Source organism: Perognathus longimembris, chromosome 2 (assembly GCF_023159225.1).
Source record: "Perognathus longimembris pacificus isolate PPM17 chromosome 2, ASM2315922v1, whole genome shotgun sequence".
Lineage (NCBI taxonomy): Eukaryota > Metazoa > Chordata > Mammalia > Rodentia > Heteromyidae > Perognathus > Perognathus longimembris.
Window position 1 is genome coordinate 97,189,662 of NC_063162.1, and position 20,228 is coordinate 97,209,889.

Below are 20,228 nucleotides of genomic sequence, written 5' to 3' on the forward strand. Positions count from 1 at the left end.
GAGTTTGACAACACTTGATAGAAAGCAGTAGTCACAATATAATCAGCTCTTGGTTATTCTAAAATAGTCTGGTTTGTGCATATTGGTATTTTCACTGTTTTCTTTTGTGCATTTTGTCACTACCTTTCTAGCTTACCAATACAAGACAGAAATCACTTTGTCAAATTTGTGACTTCCTAGATGAAGGAGAATTATTGGGGAAGGAGACTGAAATAATTTGAAATAATTGCTAAAATTGGGCTTATAAAGTAATTTGAATGTATCTTTATGATTAGTATGTACTCCTAATTATAATTAAGACCTCTATGAAATTTGATAGCCAAAGCATAAAATGTCCTCATTTTATTTTTTCTACATCTTGAACAATCACCCATTTATTTAAAAAAGAAATCCAACAAGTACTAGTACTTCGCTAATATTCAAAGTTAATTTAAATGATTCTTTCATATCTGTCACAGAGGAGACTAACATACAAAAAAAAAAACCCTGCTTCTGCAGCAGTTTCTTTTAGTCCTTCAAGCACTCCTGTAGTGGGAGCTGGTTCAAAATACTGCTTTGTTTCAAAGCATGCAGTTTAGAGGTGTCTTCACTGTAGATAGGAACATCTTCGATCTGTTCCTGGGCTGTCAGGTCACTTTCGCTGTCAGATAGTGTACACAGGAGAGTGTCATTTTCATAAGTGGGAAAGTAATACCTGAAAATAACCAGATACAATGAACAGTCAAACCGGCAAAATCTCTTGGCAGCTCAATGTACACATTACTAGGGTTCCTTTCTAACAATTTCATGAAGTTTTACAAAGGCTGTATTGGAGGTAATTACTTGTTACTTTTACTGTCTGACATCAGCCTAGGGAAAAATATTCTTGCTCAACGGCCACTCAGCCTCTGCTTCATACTGACCATGATAAGAAACATACTATCTTGAAAGGAGCCTTGCTCCATACTGGGTAGTTCTAGTGGTTAGACAATACCACTTTTATATGTAGCTAAAAATGGCATCACTTTTTATTTCTACTCAAAGATCCCAGTTCCTCACTGAGGATGAACGAAGCTCAAAACAGTTACTCTTTCAAATAAAAATTCTTCAAATAGGTGGTAAAAACTATTAGGTTTCTCCCTACTTTTGGTTTCCCTACCTAATCATTAATGGTTTCCTCAGATTTAATCTCTATATAGAATTACAAGAATGAGGTACCAGTTCATTTCAGGATTGGCTTGTTTTTCACAAATCTCAGATTTTCTGAAGGAGAAAAACTACAGCATTTGGCTAGGGTTCTGGAAAATCTGATTTAATATTCTCTGAGAACAAAGGGACATTTGGGCAGATAGACCCTCACACAGCATCTAAGAGGTTCCTTCAAATGTATCAAGGATGATATGAGAACCAGCCCAGAAAGGAGAATGGTAAAAGAAATGTGGGCATTGATCAAGATGCATTGCACTTGTAAACAGGTGTGTTGAATGGTTACCCTTTTGTATAACTACTTAGATAAATTTTTTTTTAAGTTTATTTGAGCCTGACAACACTCAATACTTACTATCAAGGACCACTGGCTGAAAGTTTTTTTTTTTCTTTTGACAGTCCTGGGACTTGAACTCAGGGCCTGAGCACTGTCACTGGCTTCTTTTTGCTCAAGGCTAGCACTCTACCACTTGGATTGGCTGAAAGTTTTAAAGTAGCCAATATATAAAATTTATATTGAAAGTCCTAACATTGAGCATATTTTTGACATAGTAATTTCATTTCTGCAAGTTTACTTAAATGAAATAAATGCAAGCTTAATGTATACTCATTGTATTACTACTTTAATAGGACAATGTAAAGAACAACTTGAATATCTAGAAGACTAGGATATATATATATATATTCATGCAATGAGGTATTTGACAACCATTAAAAATGATGTACTAGATAGGTATCAAATATAGAACTGTGCTTGCAATGTTTTGCTAATGAAATATAATTAGTCTATGTCTATTTTGATACCTAATTATACCTATATTCTTGTTTATTTGTATAGCTCCATACTACAAATTCTAAAACTTCCTTTGTTAAGGAGGTTTTTTTTTTTAGGTGTTCCCCCCCCTCTTTTTTTACTTCGTTATACTACATATAATTTTCCCTCTGTAAGTTTAAAGAAATTACATAAAAAGGAATAGGCAGAGCATAGGAGTTTACACCTAGTTAGCAGTACTTACTCCAGTTGGTCCCATGTCTCTCTGTCAGGAAGCAGGGAGATGTGTTTAGCTTCTTCCATGTGAGTCCTTAAGTCGGCCTTGGATTTAAACCTTGCATTGCAGCCATAACATCTGCACTGGTGAACCTGCCTTCGAATGAAATTGACCAGTTTCACCTGTCGATAGAAACTTAGTCCTGAAAATGACATAAAGAGAATCATTATACAACTAGTCTAATTTTTTCACTCTCATAATTTTTGACTTTCATGTTGTCACTTCATTCATTTTTTTTTTTTTTCTGGCAGTAGTAGGGTTTAACTCAAGGCCTCATGCTTGCTAGACAGGCACTGTACCACTGGAGTCACATCCCCACCCCATTCTATTTTATTTTTTGGAAAAGGGTTTCACATGTATGCCTGGTCCAGTTTAGACTGTGATCCTGTGATTTAGGCTTCCCGCACAGCTTGGGATGACGCCTACCCATCACGTCTAGCTCTCAAAGGTTTGAGATGAAGGTTTGGTGAACTTTATGCCTGGGATGGTCTCAGAAGATGACTCTCCTGATCTCAGCTCAGATCAAAGGTATATGTCATGACCGGTTCTTTTTAACATTTAAGTTACATTTATTTCTTAACTAATATGTAACATCAAATTATACACTCTTCTGGGGTTCTATATGTTGATATATGTACACAGTATAATGCTTAAATAGAACAGGGTCTTGATAAGTGTAGCTCCTCAAAAATGGTAAGAACATTTACAATTCTTTGTTATATATTTTTTTCTTTTTGCTAGTCCTGGGGCTTGAACTTGGGGCCCAGGTGCTGTCCCTGAGCTTCTTTTTTGCTCAAGGCTAGCTCTCTACCACTTGAACCACTTCTGGCTTTTTGAGTAATTTGTTGGAGATAAGAGTCCCATGGCCTTTCCTGCCTGGTTGTCTTTGAACCATGATCCTCAAATCTTAGCTTCCTGAGCTAGGATTGCAGGTGTGAGCCACCAGTGCCCAGCTTGTTATAATTTTTTAAATGGGACTCTTTACCTAATTAGCCAACATTAAGAGTCAGTGAAATTAATAATAAACCCTAATACTAAATATCAACATAGGGCTTATGTGCTATGCTAATTACTTTCCCTGTATTAACACATTTTGATATTCACAACTCTATCAGATAGGCACATATTGAGAAACTGTCCAAGCTTCCACAGCTTGGCCACAGTATGCCACAGTATGTGGCAGAGTTAGGATCAAGCATCAGGCTGTTGGTTCCAGAGCTCACGTGGGTGACTGTGAAACAATAGAATGTACACATATGTCTGAGAGCAGCACAGCAAAGTAATATATCTAAGGGATGAAGAAAGCATCATCCGAGCTGAAATATGAGAAGCAAGGTTTCCATTATTTTAGATTCATTAGGAAATCAGTATTTTATGTCTAATTCTTCCATGGTAGAAATACTGAAAATGATATAGTTGGGTATATCTACAATAAATAATGTTAGGTGTTTTAGATACATTATTTACTCCCTATAACATTTTTATGGTCCCAGACCCAATGTTATACAGCCAGTAAGTGTTCCAGCTGGGATACAGCTTCTGGTCTGACTTTAACAACTTGTGCTCTGTTAGCCTCCTTCTCCTATTTTCCTTAAAGCACACACATATATTCAGCAAAGTAGAAGAAAGTCTACACAAGACAAACTATCTGAATATTATAGTTCACAATGGTTGAGAACCAGTGCCTAAATGATTTCTGTTAAGGTCATCTGTACAGAGACTAATACTTAGGCTATGTGTTCTCCAATCACAGCTATAGAATGTAGCTATTGTTTGCAGGAGTTTATATAAATGCAGCATCATGAAAACAACTTCCAAAACAAACTTACCAAGTTCTGATTTTATTTTGAGGAGATCAAAGTCATGTGTGTCCTAAAAAAGAGAATGAGATGTATTTGTAAGCATATAAATTATTTAATCTTTCACACTTATAGACAGCTCATTCACGTGAGTTTGAGTACTTTAGAAAACCAGTCTGTGTTCATCTTCTGCTTTTGAAGTCTTCTGATTCTAACTACCTCCCTCCACACTCAACTGCTTTTTAAAGCACAATCTAAAAAAGTCATGTCAATCAGTTATAACATTTTAATTATTCACAGCTTACTGCTGCAATTTATACCCTGTCTGAAACATGTAGTCTGATAGGTGTGTAGGTAAGATGTGTCTCTAGCATGCTCAGAATCTGAATTAGAATTATGGAAACAGGTTCTTTGCTCCATAAACAGACAGATAATTTTATACATTCTGCTTTTCATTTATGCTGTCAAATATACTGCTTATCTTTAAAGTTCGTCACTCCTGTCTTCCCACAAATCACACTGCCTTTCCATTTTCACAATTCTATTTGCTTTCTTCCTGCAACAGTCTGTGTAAATGTTTTTACTCCCATATCCACAGGGGATGATCTAACTTGCAGTGACAGCATTTAGCCCAGTGCCACACTGTGCAAGATGATCAGGAAGTTGTGATATGTTATCATTGGAGGTAGCAGAGCAGAGGTTAAACTCACTCACGAGTGATGCTTAAACAGGAGTCTCTACTCAGCATGGTACTAATACTCCAAGGACATTAGGATATTATCTAGTAACTGTAAGCACAGAAAACTCTATGCTTACATTAGTGGTACCTTGCTCCACAGAAAGACTTCCTGGTTACTTGAGGGTAAATGCCTTTATACCATCATCCAGATCCTTAATTCATTGAACTAAAAATGGTGTTTCTGAATAAGGAGGAGTGAAGGTATGCAAAAAAGAGCACTGTCTGCCATTGACAAAGATAGCTGAGGAGAATTTCAGAATCATCCAGAAATACTTTGCTATCGGAATCACTCCTCATCCTTCAAGCTTGTGATGCTTTTTGTTTGTTTGTTTGTTTTTTGGCCAGTCCTGGGGCTTGGACTCAGGGCCTGAGCACTGTCCCTGGCTTCTTTTTTTTGCTCAAGGCTAGCACTCTGCCACTTGAGCCACAGCGCCACTTCTGGCCGTTTTCTGTATATGTGGTGCTGAGGAATTGAACCCAGGGCCTCATGTATACGAGGCAAGCACTCTTGCCACTAGGCCATATCCCCAGCCCGCTTGTGATGCTTTTGGAATTCATTAGGTGTTCCTCTTCCTTGCCTCCAGCATCCAGCTGAGGATCAGAGGCAGAGGGATTTACATCTTTCAGGTATAATGGAATAAGTAAAGTTTTAGAATTACTAGCTTCAAGCTTCACCATAACCTATAAATGATACACAGAAAAGAAGCCAGACTGGCAAAGTTCCTAAATTTCCTTTCTCCAAAATCTGATACCTGTAGGAGCTGTAAGACTCTGGGTCTCATCCATTCTCCCATCTCCCAGACTACCCAGGGCCTTAATGAATACCAACACTTAGATGATCATCTAGTCAGCAGTACAGGAAGCACCCAAAAAAGATTTAGAACTTCCCATATCTAGGTATTGTTAATCTTAGTGCCATATCCAAACCTTTAAGCTACAACTATTTGGTAAGCATCTGAAAGGTGGGACCCATCAGTGATCTGGGTAAAACTACATTAATAGCTCACCTAGGTCTGGCTGACCATAAGTCAATTTCCCTGATCTGTGGTTCTCTTGATGGACCTGGTGGGTTTCTCTTTTGCTGTCTCATTTTAGGAATGAGATAATGACTGAGAAAAGAAAGCAAGGCAAATGAGGGTATAATGATTGCCAGCTTATCCTTGTCAAGCAGAACAAAATAAAAATGAATAAGGGCTTCTCACCTTCATGTGAATGTATAATTTCTCAATTGTTTCTGCTTGGTTTTCACAGAACAGACAGACAGCAGAGACAGGGTGCTCTTCCCAATCAGACCAGTCTCTGAGTTAAAAGAAAAAATAGATTAAAATGGAGATAATTTCCATTAAGTGGGTACACTCTACATTAAGTTAGTATTACTTTCTCCTCCTCAGGAAACATGACCAATCTCCCAACTCAGACATTTTGGCAAAGACTATAACAGTATATCATGACTTTCTGATAGAGTTTTTGAAATTCAAGGCAACACCATGAAATTAATATAAACAGCAAACAGGTGCTGCTCCATTTTTTTCATATTTGCCGCTCTTCTCAGCAGCTAGTTGACTACAGAATTAGTTCAATGTTTTCCTGAAACAACTAGGTCTAATTTGCAAAGGACACATATCAAGAGATGTGACACTCTCTCATTAGCCACAATCACTAAGGGCACATGCTGTGAGGGAGGCTGCTGGGAATGAGCTTCTGAATGACAAATTTTAAAAAGGCAAGTCATATATCTTTCATGAAGAAAATACTGATCACTTAAAACAGGGCAAGTGTTAATTTCTGGTGGTAGACACAGAACTCAAATAGCATACAGGACCCCCTTATACTACTTCCCCCATCCACAGGCATGCATGAAATTAAAAAAAAATCTACAGATGGTTATATAAAGGGTTATAAGTTAAGTATTCATTTACGTGCATTTTGACCTTCCATCATGTCCTTCCCATCCCCACATGCCCTTGGCCCTGTAGTCACATCAAGTTTCCCAGTTCCATTTTCCTATATGTACAGTGAGTATTATGACTATGTTTGAACACCACTCCCCTTTCCATACATTGTCCCCCTCCCAAACAGTCTCCCATTCAAAATACATTCAGCCTCCTGATCTTCATTTTGTTAAACTTTCTGTTAATTTTTCAAGGGTTTTACACCACAGAGTTCCACTCCTGCATGTACAATACTTTATTCAGCTTGGTCTTGTATGTATACTTATACTTTTGTGTGTGTTGTGGATCTAAGATACACATATGACAGAAAACATGTACCCTTGTCTTTCTGGGCCAGGCCACTCAGTATGATTTTTTTTTTTCCAGATCTGTCTATTTCTCTGCAAATGACATAGTTTAATTACAACACACACACACATACACACCCCACATCACATTACATTTTCTTGGTTCATTTGTCTATTATAGGGCATTTGGGCTATTTCTATAAATTGGCTATTGTAAATAGTGCTGCAATGAACTTGCGTGATATCTGCATTGTATTCTATCTTGTAAACTTTTAGATAAATGTCCAGAAGTGGTATTATGGGATCATAATGTAGTTTTTTTTTTGCAAATGTTCTCTTTTATTTCTTCTTTAAATTATATATATATATATTTATTATCAAACTGAATTACAGAGAGGTTATAGTTTCATACATTAGGCATTGGATACATTTCTTGTACTGTTTGTTACCTTGTCCCTCATTTCCCCCTCCCCCCTCGCCCTTTCCCTCCCCCCCCATGAGTTGTTCAGAACTGAACAACTGAACATAATGTAGTTTTATTTTTAGTTTTTTTTTTTGAGGAATTTCCATACTGATTTCCATAGTGGCTGTCCTAATTTATATTCCTATGAATAGTGTCTTAAGGTTTCTTTTTCCCCACATACTCACTAGTATTTGTTGTTTGTATTCTTGATGATGGCCATTCTAACTAGTGTAAAATGATATCTCACTGTTATTTTGGTTTGCATTTCCTTTAAGGCCAGGGATTGTGAGTATTTTTTAAAGATGTATTTACTGGCCATTTGAACTTCTGAAAAGTATTCATTTAGCTACTTTGCTAATTTATTGGTTAGATTATTGATTCTTTGGGGCTAAGTTTTTAAACCTCCTTGTAAATTCTAATTTTAGTATCTTGTCAGATGTACTGCTGACAAAGTTCCTCTCCCATTCAGTGGATTGTCTTTTCTTTTTTGTGTGCCATTCCTGGTGTTTGGGGTCTAGGCACTATTTTTTTTTTCTTTCCTCCTCAAGGCTAGCACGCTAACACTTGAGTCACAGCTCTACTTTTAGCTCTCTGGTGGTTAATTGGAGAGAGGAGTCTCATGGATTCATGCCCTGGCTGGCTTCAACCTGCGATCCTCACATCTTAGCCTTATGAGTAGTTAGGATTACAGGCGTGAGCCACTAGCACCCACTGAAGGCAACTTAAAAAAAATCAATTAATTAATTTATTGTTAAAGTGATGTACAGAGGGGTTTCAGTTTCATATGCAAGGCAGTGAGTACATTTTTTAAAATCAAACTTGTTACCTCCTCCCTTATTTTTGTCCCACCTTCCCTCTCCCCTGATTTCCTCCCCCACCCCCCAGTTGTACAGTTGGATTACAGCATATTGTCTTCTTTTTTTATTTTTTAAGTTTTTTAAAAATAATTTATTTATTAGTTAAACAAATTTTTTTGACAAAGTGTTGTGCAAAAGGGGTACAGTTAGATAATAGGGCAGTGTGTACATTTCTTGTGATATCTTACACTGTTTTTCTTTCCCTTCCCTAGGTCAGGTAGACATATATACAATACAAAGTGTACCAAAAACATATACAGTAGCCATGTGGTCTACGCCAAAGGAAATTCGCCTAGGGCTTTAAATGTAATGTGCATATTGTCTTCTAAGTACTGCTGTTGCATTGGTTCACCTTTTACCCTTTGTCTCTCCATTTTGATATTCCTTTTCTCTTCCCTAGTTCCAATAAATGTATATACAATATCCAGGGTACAAAAATCAGTTACAGTGACATCAGGAGTAAAACCATGGGAAAGAAAGACCAAAGAAAAAGGTATAATTTCATATGGTACCTTGAACATAACAACAACAATGATAAACCACTTATTTCCATAACTTGGAGTTCATTTCACTTAGCATCATCTTATGTGTTCATATGAACGTAGCTGTTGAGCTATTGTGTCTTCTGCTAGGACTATCCTAGATGTGTACTAAGTATTACCAATGATGGAAACCATGCAACACAACCTATGTTTCTTTGGGTCTGGCTCACTTAGTATGATTTTTTCCAAGTCTTTCCATTTCGTAACAAATGAGGCAATGCCATTCTCTCTGACAGAAGCATAGAATTCCATTGTGTATATGTACCACATTTTCTTGACCCATTCATCTATTGAGGGACCTGGCTTGGTTCCATATTTTAGTGATAATAAATTGTGCTGTGATGAACATAGTTGTGCTGATAGTTTTAGTGTGGTCTTGCTTGTAATCCTTTGGGTAGATGCCCAAAAGTAGGGTTGCTGGGTCATAAGGGAGTTTTATGTTTAGCCTTTTGAGGAACCTCCACACTGCTTTCCAGAATGGCTGAACAAGTTTACATTCCTACCAACAGTGTAGTAGGGTTCTGTTTTGTCCACATCCCCACCAGCATCTGTGGTTATTACTTTTCTTGATAATGGACATTCTTACTGTGTTAAGGTAGAATCTCAATGTTGTTTTGATTTGTATTTCTTTTATGGCCAGTGATGTTGAGCACTTCTTCATGTGCCTCTTGGCCATTCTCATTTCCTCTTAAGAGAAGTCTTTTTTTAAGTCTTTAGCCCATTTATTAAGGGTGCAGCTGTTTCTTTGAGGATTTGTTTTGGGGGAACTTAATTTTTTGAGTTCTATGTATATTTTAGACAAGAGGCCTTTGTCTGCTGTATTGAAGGCCACCTTTTTAGCTTAGTGACAATATCCTTTGCTATGTAGAACGATTTCAGTTTGAAGCAATCCCATTTATCAATTCTCTCTCCTATTTGCTGAGCCACTGGGTTTCTATTCAGAAAGTTCTTACTCATGCCATAAGTTTTTGTTCCCTATGTGGTAGTTTCAAGGTTTTTTTTTTTTTTTTCCCAGTCCCAGGGCTTGAGCTCAGGGCCTGAGCATAACTATCCCTGGCTTCTTTTTGCTCAAGGCTAGCACTCTATCTCTTGAGCCACAGCACCACTTCTGGCCTTTCCTATATACGTGGTGCTGACGAATCAAATCCAGGGCTCCATGTATACGAGGCAAGGACTCTACCACTATCTTATATTATATCAAATCTTATATTAAAATCTTTGATCCAATTTGAGTTCAATCTTCTGCATGTGGACACCAAATTCTCCCAGGACCATTCACTGAAGAGGCTATTCTTTCTCAGCATATATTTTGGGCTCCTCTGTCAAACATCAGTTAGCTGTAAGTGCATAGGTTTATGTCTGGGTCTTCTAGTCTGCTCCATTGTGTCTGTTTTGTTTTTAAAATATTCCTAACTTTTATTTTTATTATTCCAAAACCAGAAAAGTTTCCAGTAAGTAAGAGTTCTAGAGACAAAGAACTAAAGAACTATCCTTCCAAATTCAGATCAGGGAGAATTTCTTATGGGAAGTTCAGAAATAATCATTGCTATGACTTTGAAGATCAACCTAAAACCAATTCACACCAAACCTTCCTTTGTAGAAAACAATACATACTTTCCCTAAGACTAGCCCATAGTGAGTTACTAGCTCATCTGGTCCAGCTCATAACTACTGCTATTTATAACTTTTTGTGTTATTAGTACTTCAACATTTATTCATTACACAGTCTAACTAGTGTATCCTAATGGAAAAGAAATGTTTTCATTCTACTCTGGAGAATTTCCATCCTGAATAGCTTTGTGTCAGAAAATTAGCAAATGGAAATTCTACAGTGTTGGACTTTATTTCACTATTAAAATAACATCAATATAAAATCCTGTAAGGGAAAACAGGCTAAACTACTACCTGGAATTAAAAAAAAAAAGATGAGTAATAGAGAATCCATTTAGGCTCTCAAACTTAATTACAAAGAAAGAAGCTATAAATGTTTTAAATTAATCTTTGATGGGCTAAACATAGGAAACTATTATCTTCAATTTTGTTATATTCTCTACTTCAATGATAAGCAACTGTATTCCAATGAGAGTTCAAAGAGCAAATCATTCCAAGGTCTGTGATATAACTCAATAAACAAAGCATTCTGGAACGTATTTTTCTCTGAACTCTAAAATGCCTATGTGTTCAATTTATAGCTTTAGCTTAGTTGGAATAACAATGTATTGATTTCTTTGTGTTAAAGTTATTTTGAATTAAAATTCTTGCCATGTTTCATGAAAGAACTATCAAAGAGATTTTCTTTTTATTCTCCCTCTGTAATGATAATTTTAGATCACATTAAGGAATTATCTTCCTATACTTAAAACATTGTAATTAATTAGAAGCAATTACAAGTCTTACTCTTCCTGATGGTCCAGCAGCTCCCGATCATCTTCCAGCTGAACTTCTTCCCATGATTTTCCGAGTTCCTTTGTAGGAAAAACAGAGGAATTAGAAATTGCAAAGAAGAGGACAAGAGTATAAGAAAACAGACACAGAAAAAAAAATGTGATCTGAAAAACCAAAAGTCAAAACCAAATCCATTCAGTTGCTATTGAAGCCATTTAATGGGTATGTTAAAATTTTTGTCTCCATTAACAGTATGGATACATCTTGATATGCTCCGTCTCTCTAATATATATATGATGCAGCAATAGCCTGATACAATCAAATTTCTTCTTTTAATTTTAAATCAGTGTTTCTCAATCCTGGATACATATTACATATTAGAATTACTTGGGATCTTAAACTAGGTACACTGGTGGATGCTGTAATCCTGCCTATAATCTCAGCATTTAAGAGGCAGGAACTCTTAGAGACAATGTTGGGCTACACAGCCAGATCCTGTTCCAAAAATCCAAAGAAGCCCCCAAACCAAATCCCCAAACAGGATCATTTAAGATCTTGTTTACAAATCCTAAATGGAATCTATTTATCTTCTTGGTCCCTATAGTATATTTCTTATACAACTGCCATAACGATTTTTCTAAAGGACAGTAAGCTGTATGTAGAAACCCTTTCATGGCTTCTTACCACATTCTGGACAAATTTCAGAGTTCTTTTCATGGCTCTAAGGCCTCCATGACTTTCCTGGCTCTCTCTTCATCCTTATCTCCCATTACTTCTCCTCTACCTCAATTTGCTTTAGCTAGTCTGGTCTTTTAGCTGTGTTCCTGAACCAGCTTGCTAACTTTTACCCAAGCTGCTTTCACACTGTCTGATGTTCTGTTGTACACAATACTCTCCTACATGTTGGTAATGGCTTATTCTGGTTTCCGCTCAAACATGGCCCCTTCAGTCTTGTTTCAACCATCCACCCCATCTAAAACAACTTTCTTCTTCCAAGGTATTTATATTTCTCTCTGATGTTCTACTGTTTGCCAAAGCATTGATCTCTATCAGAATTCATTCTGGATTTTAATGTATTTTCTTATTTGCTGTACTACTTCTCTCTGATGTGAATAGTCAGGAAAATATGGCCTGTGTTCACAGAGCCAGGAATACGGAGGTAACTAAAAAGTTTGATTTTTTTTTTTACTTCAATTAAAATGGAAAAAAATCTAAAAATTTGAGGCCAATGTGGATCTTATTTTAAAAGAATTTTGTGAGGTAATTAAATGATGTCTATTAAACATACATGAATAAATTCTCAAAAATCTACTCAAATGCCTGGGTATTTTAGAATTGGTAGAGTAAGGAAGTTCACCTTTTGGGGTTTTCCATGGCAGGCTTGCTCTCAGTTTCAGCAAAACTTGGTAGAGTAACAAGCATGAATGATTGCTTCTCGCCTAACCATTTCTCTTTTCTCCCTTGAGTTGTCCCTTTCTCTCTTTTTATCCCATATGTCCACTATGCCATGCAAAAGCAGACAGCATATAAGAGAGATATTGGAATATTAATGGGCATTTTTTCCAAGTAGATGATATATAGATATGGTCAAGCACAGACTGACCCGCTACTAGTACACCTATCCTTATTACTCATTATTTTTCTTTTGGAAACACAACAAAACTTTACATAAAACTTTATGGTCACTTAAAAATAATAAAGGTACTTAGTAAGCTACAAACAAAGAACCATCCATCATCATTATGATTTAGGGGGAGAAAGAAAATCTATCATTCATCAACTTAATGAGAGGTTTGGAAGCTGTCATTATTTATCTGCTAAATGATGCATAAACTCAAGACATGCAGAGATCTACCATACTGTTATTAAAGAAAGTTAATTTGGACTCTGTAATGTACTTTATAGAGTCACTGTGAACCTCATCAAAGAACATCAAGAATACATTCAACACTGCTAATAAGATCTTTATTAAAATTTTTGGCATCAAATTAAATACTTCATGCTTTACTTGGTCTCTCTAGACTAGGACTTATGGTCAATCTTTTATTGCAACTAGATATTATTCAAGGAAGGGCCATCTGTGATATTACTATTCTGAATGATATGGGCAAATGATGCTTAACAATAAATTTTTTAAGCCAAAAGGAGCAAAAATATCTTTCACTTTCCAACTTCTAAGCCCATATTGTAATTTTGGAACTTTAGTTCTACATCCAAATTGTTGTTCAGTACAACACATAGGAATTTCTCTAGATAATACAGCATCAATGATTTCCAAAACGTGAGGGGAAAGTGACAATCTATGTTAATTAGTATATTAGGAAATAAGCAATTTCCATGTGACAGTGCCTCACACTTTCCTAAAGTGCTCTGCTGTAGTAAAGTTAAATATATGATTCATTATAGGAATGAGACCCAAGGAGGAAAACAAAATTCAAAACTCAAAGTACATAACTCTCTAATTAAGAGACTGTGCTCACTAATGAATCATGTCAGGAAAGCAAAGAACAGGAGAAAAACAAAGTTTGGAAGGCATGTCAGTAAAGATGTTCAGAACACCCCCTCAAGCCCCTGAGTCAGATGGTTTATAAGCAATGAGAGAGTGGAGAAAAACATGGAAGAAAACTATCACCCTCACCCAGTACCCAACCACTCAATTCATATACATGTATATGTGTTCACACACAAAAACACAACCATTAGAAACCCTGAGAGAGTAGCACTAAAGCAAAACTATGAAAAATAGGTTGAGACTACATTTATTATGTGGCTTTGTATAATGTAAGTAATAAAAAAAAAAAGATCAAACGATAAAACCATAGCCAAAAAAAAAGTAAGTTCCCCTAGAAAAATTCAGGGCTTGAAGCATGGGCACAGCTCAGGATCATGTTGCTGAAGCCCTGAAGCTGGTGGGCAGTTTGTTGGCCTCTGAGGTAAGGGTATGCAATTGAGACTAACCAGCACTTTGTCCCTTAAGCATCCTACTATCCATAGAAATCTTCCGTTTGTGAGAAAACAAAGCAAGAATTGAAGCACATAATCCAGATTGGGCAAATCCTTTAAGCAAAGGCCTTCATCGATATGTCTTCTACTCAGAAACTGACATGAACTATAAAAAACAGGAATTACCTCAGTGAAGAAGAAACAAGGTACCTGTTCACTTTCTGAATTTAGATGAAAGTTTAACCAGCTTCACTGTCCCTTGACTTTGCCATCTCCTACCCCCACACCCGCTACGTGTGTGTGTGTGTGTGTGTGTGTGTGTGTGTGTGTAATGGGACTGTACTCAGGGTTTTTTGCTCTCCCTTAGTTTTTTTTTGCTCAAGGCTACCATTCTACCAGTTGAGCTAAACCTGAACTTCTGGCTTTTTTTTTTGTCGTGTTTTTGGAGAGTCTTCGGATTTGTCTGCTCAAGCTGGTCTTGAATTGGGATCCTCAGATTTCAGTCTCCTGAGAAGCTAGGATTACAAGTATGAGCCACCTGTACCCAGCTAGCTTTCCCATCTTTGGTAACTGAAGTGCAGCCAGGATATCCTGGCTGTACCCGTTACCGCTGGTCTGCAGAGTATGCAGGGACAGAAATTGAAGAGAGGAAAACTATAGGTAGGTGACTCTTATTGCATATATATGTATAAAAAGAGGTCAAGGGTATTAAAAAGGCATTTACATAATGTTAAGGCATCATAACTCATTTATGGTTTTCATTCCTTTGCTAATAATTCTGACAATTATTGAACATTTACCATAGCAGGCAGACACAGATCCAGGAGGACCAAGTGTGCAGACAAGACTCTTAAAGAAAAGATTAAAGTCAGCTTTTCTTTGTTGTTGATTCACTTCAAGTTTTGTTATAAAAATGATTGGGCAAAGGGGTGGCAGAGAATAGATAATGAAATAATCTTGACTAAAAATAAAACCAAAGGCATAAGACATAGATACTAGAATTATTTCAACTCTCGCAATGAAGGAAACTGCAGAGGATCTAGCTATGTGAGACTGAGAAACTTACTTAACCTCTCTGTGTCTGGCTCCTGATCTAACAGGTTTAAAACTAATACTTGTGTCAGAGGAATGTGATTAAATGATTTAATGCAAACAATTAGGACAGTGCTTGGTCAAAAATGAGTTTCTGATTGCTGTTGGTTTCTAAAAAAATGGCACATGTCAGCAATACCCTGAAGTTGTTATTGTATTTTCATTTTGTACTCATTAAAATCTTTATGTTCTCTTGAACCATGATTTGCTAGTATAACCCACCATGTCTGTCTAGGGATAGCTGTCACTTGAAAATCATTTCAGTTTTGACAGTCACACTACTTCAATGTCCAGGAAATGAGTCTCATACTTTTGAAAAGTGACAACAGAATAAGAGTATGCAGATCCTTTGAAGGCAAACACCTAAAGCTATACAAAGTACTATTACTCTGAAGCTCTTAAATATTAGTTTAAAAGAGTTCCAGAAGGAAGAGCTATTAAATTGCTCTCAAAGTTTGCTGCAGTAGCTTCATATTTCTTAGAATTAATGCTGAAGTCCACTCCCTATTGGATCAGACTGGGCCCTGAAGCAGCATTTGCTGTAGGCAGTAATGACTGAGTGATTTCAAAAGAAGATTGAAAGACTCAAAGGGTGCCTTTGCCTTTGGCAGGTTGTAAAACATTTGTAGCAAACCATGGCAACCTCCCATAGTCAATCTTCAAACACATGCTAAACTTGCAGTTCTCAAGGGGGAATTTCAATTTAATACTATATGGATTAGTTAGAAGAGACAAAATTTCACTTTAGAGCAGAGATTTTCCAACATAATTCAGAACATGTTTAATTTTTAACCAATGATTTTATTCAATACGCCTTCTGTAGACAATGGTTTTGGATTTTAATTCATTAGTGTTGACAAAAAATTTATAGTTGCTAAAAAGACAGTATCAGTAAGAAACAGAGTTCCCCATCTTCCCTTTAACCTCTCTAAAGAGCTATTTAATCCTTTAATGTAAGAATAGTTTCCTTCCTTTGTCATACACAGTTAAAAAGGCTAGTAGATTGAGTACAGCTGTCAATTGTGTCCGTCTAAAATGCTGTCACTAAGGTGACACTTGTCCCAAACAGAATACTACCATAGAAGCCAGCAAATCTTATTGAGGCTTTGGGGTAAGGATAACTTTCAACACATTGAAAGTCCTTAGCATAGTAACCTGGTTATTTCATCTTATGAGCAAACAAATCAACATACCCTTCTATATTAAAATGCTCTGGTTCCCCTGAAACTTAAAAAAATAATCTGGCCCAGAGAATAATAAAGATAACCTTTTTCCCCTTTGTATGTGTGTGGGGAGGGGGAGGAAGGATCTTCTAGTGGAGAGAAGATTAAATAAACTGCTTTTAAAGAATCACCTTGCATAGCACTATGACTTGATGAACATTTGCTGAAGAGAAAACAGAAATCTCTGACCTCAAGTTAACAGGAGAATTAAGTGGAGAATGGTGTACAGACAAATACTGATTTTTTTTCCATTTGGGTCATAATCATTGTGAGTTCTAAACACATGACACTTTCAGTCCATAAATAACTGCCACATCAAATAAAATTAAGCTTTCTAAATCACTGCTAATTCTTACTTGAAAGTACCCCTCAATTACATTTTTAGCTCTTGTACTAATTTCTTATTCAACCATTAGTTCTCTTATAGGAAGATTTTTATTGCAGTACTATAGTCAAATCTAAAATTATGAAAAAGTCTTACCAAATAATTGATGACATAAAATCGGTCATATTCTCTGTTCTTTGGATTGATCCTACGATGCTGTTTTTTTCTCATGTGATCTTTAAGTGTATTTTTGTCTCTGAAGGTCTTTTCACAGTATAAGCACTGCAAACTAAAGGACACACAAACTGTGATATATTGGAGAAATCTCTTGGATGGCTGATGCAAGAACTGTATATAACAACAACAATAACCCCAGAAAACTAAAACTGAAACAGAAAAGAAAAATCTCTGTATGAATTTTCTTCGTCACTTTAGGTCACACAGAATGCATTATTGGAATACACCATCTTTGTGTCCAAATCTGCCCCTCATTTTATGCATTTGGCTTTGTCTGACACTGATGTAGTATATTTGCCTAAACAGATAACTTGGGTACTTAGCTGAAACTATGTCAGAGATTGCTATATAAAAAAAAAAAATCTCAGTATTTTACTAACCAAATTACCTATTAAAATGTAGGAATATTCTTCAAATAATTATAATGATAATTAGAATTGACAGTCCTTATTGCCTGTAGTAATTAGTTCATGTTACCAGTTCTAAAATGAAAATGTAGGAATATTCTTCAAACAATTACAGTTATCACTAGAATTGACTGTCCCTATTGTATGCAACAAGTAATACATATATAATACACACACACACACACACACACACACACACACACACACACATATGTTGATTTGCGGGGATTTGGTTTTACGTCCAGTACTTATCATCTGTGGAATTTAAGAGTTATTTGCCTTCTCTGTTGTCCGCTTGCTGATTTTAAAATATTCTAAAATGAAGATAATTCCTACATTTTAGGAACTTTTATAATACTTTGACATATATTTAGTGAGTACTTAATGTACTATGAACTGTGTTGCCTAGTTTATTTATATAGATGTTAGTTATTATTTTCAAATGCCTTTTGCTTGAATATTCCCAGTGATAGGGAATTCATTACTTAGTATAATAGAGATTGCCAGTGTTGATCAATCTTCTAACAAACTTTCTCTTTACTATTGATAGTCACCAGTAACTTCTACACATCTGATGTGAGAGCCATGAAGACTCTCAATTGACAGTTACCTGCTATTGTTTCAATACTGAATTCTTTTTGAAGTCTACTAAACATCCCACTTCTTACGATACAGAAATAAGTGTATTCTATTATAGTAACTAATACATAGGCAATAACTTAATCTGATCTTACTGACTTTTTTATTAAATTTAACTTTTTATTTTATTTTTTAAGGAACCTCATTTTACTTTGCCTGCTCTGGTATTTGAACTCCGGGCCTTATGATTGTTCAGTGGTTGCTCTAACCACTTGAGCCACAAACTAGTCCTTTAACTTTTTTTTTTTTTTTTTTTTTTGGTCAGTCGTGGGGCTTGAACTCTGGGCATGGGTGCTATCCCTGAGCTCTTCAGCTCAAGGCCAGTGCCATTTCCAGTTTTCTGGTAGTTAACTGGAGTTTCATGGACTTTCCTGCCCTGGCTGGCTCGAATCATGATGCTCAGATCTCAGCCTCCTGAGCAGCTAGTATTATAGGTGTAAGCCACTGGTGCCCAGCCCTTTAACTTTTTAGATTAAAAGGAATCCAAGCCAGGCGCCAGTGGCTCATGCCTATAATCCTATCTACTCAGGAGGCTGAGATCTGAGGATTACAGTTGAAAGCTAGCCTGTGCAGAAAAGTCCCCATGAAACTCTAATCTCCAATTAACCACTCAAAAACTTGAAGTGGTACTGTGACTCAAAGTGGTAGGGTACTATCCTTGAGCAATAAGAGCTCAAGGACAGACTCCAGGCCCTGAGTTTTAAGTCCCATGGCTAACCAGAAAAAAATAGATACTTTTTTTTTTTGGCCAGTCCTAGGCCGTGAACTCAGGGCCTGAGCACTGTCCCTGGCTTCCTTTTGCTCAAGGCTAGCACTCTGCCACTTGAGCCACAGTGCCATTTCTGGCCATTTTCTGTATATGTGGTGCTGAGGAATCGAACCCAGGGCCTCATGTACACGAGGCAAGCACTCTTGCCACTAGGCCATATTCCCAGCCCAATAGATACTTTTTTTTGAAAACCATTTGATCATTCAGAGAATCTCTCTCCTAATTTCAACTGGCTAAACTCTAGATATTCAAAATTGCCAACATGTAACTTTGGCAGAAAGTAATACAGCATATAAATTAGAATGAAAGGTAGAAGTTGGAAGAATGCATTCCGAATTCTGTTTCATATAAAGTCCAATACTTGATAAAGTTGAATAACTTGATAATGTTGACCTTACTAAGTACATAGAAAAGCTAGAGGAAAAAGTTAAGAAATTATAGCTCCAAAATTATAAAGTGATTTCTGGCTGCAGATGTGGTTCAGTCTGCTTAGCAAGCCTGAGGTCCTGAGTTTAATCCCTAGGACTACACAAAAAAACCCAACTAATTCTGTAAAGATACCAATAGGAAATGGTTCACAGGGGAAACAATGGAATTAATAATAATTTTCTCTTTCTTAGCACAGATGGCAATGGCATTCTTCTTATACTACATGATATATCTTACACACACACATTTATTTGTGTCACATATATATGTTTTAGATATATAAATATATATAGTCATATAGGGTACATATATGTATATATTTATGGCCAATTATAATGTATGTAATATGGAGGTCAAATCTGGCCAGCGCCATCATTGGCTGTTGAGATGTGTCAGATTGACTCCATCTCAGATTAGTTAAAGAGAGCAGAAGCTCACTCCATCTTCGCTAAGATCTCCCCGGCCCTATCCAGGGAAGTTCCCCTTCACTGTGATAAGATTATGTACACTGCTTGGCCACCTGAGGAGTGGAATGGTCAAGGTTAAACCTGTGCCCTCTCCTGAGTAGGCGTATCCGCCTTCATCATGTGAGCACCACCAAATCCGTGTGCCAAGTCTAACTAAAATGCTAGGTTGGTTCAAACAGTTTCTATGAGGCAGACTATAACTCCATTGGCCACCTGTGAGTGACCTGGCATGCTCTGTAAGTGTTGTAACTTCATTGGCCACCTGTGTGTGGCAAGCTTGACCATGTGGTATTTGCCTTTATAACCCAACCCTGAGCATGGCCCGTGGCATGCGGTTCCAGCTCCCTAGTCTGGGCTGTGACCCCGGCCAGTCAGTATACTTTTTTTTTGCCAGTCCTGGCACTTGGACTCAGGGCCTGAGCACTGGCCCTGGCTTCCT

The 20,228-nt window shown here is 36.8% G+C and overlaps 1 protein-coding gene across 1 annotated transcript in view; it reads right to left on the reverse strand.

Annotated features, from left to right (window-relative positions):
- Window positions 1–405: 405 nt before the first annotated feature.
- Window positions 406–20,228, reverse strand: part of Znf277 (zinc finger protein 277) — a 99,901-nt gene continuing 80,078 nt past the window's right edge. Inside the window, exons 7-12 of the mRNA XM_048339777.1 lie at window positions 16,998–17,130; window positions 11,271–11,338; window positions 5,975–6,071; window positions 4,064–4,106; window positions 2,202–2,376; window positions 406–694 (exon numbers count right to left, since the gene is read on the reverse strand). Of these exons, the coding sequence (XP_048195734.1) occupies window positions 508–694; window positions 2,202–2,376; window positions 4,064–4,106; window positions 5,975–6,071; window positions 11,271–11,338; window positions 16,998–17,130 (703 nt within the window). The 3' untranslated portion in view covers window positions 406–507. The remainder of the gene's footprint in view (window positions 695–2,201; window positions 2,377–4,063; window positions 4,107–5,974; window positions 6,072–11,270; window positions 11,339–16,997; window positions 17,131–20,228) is intronic.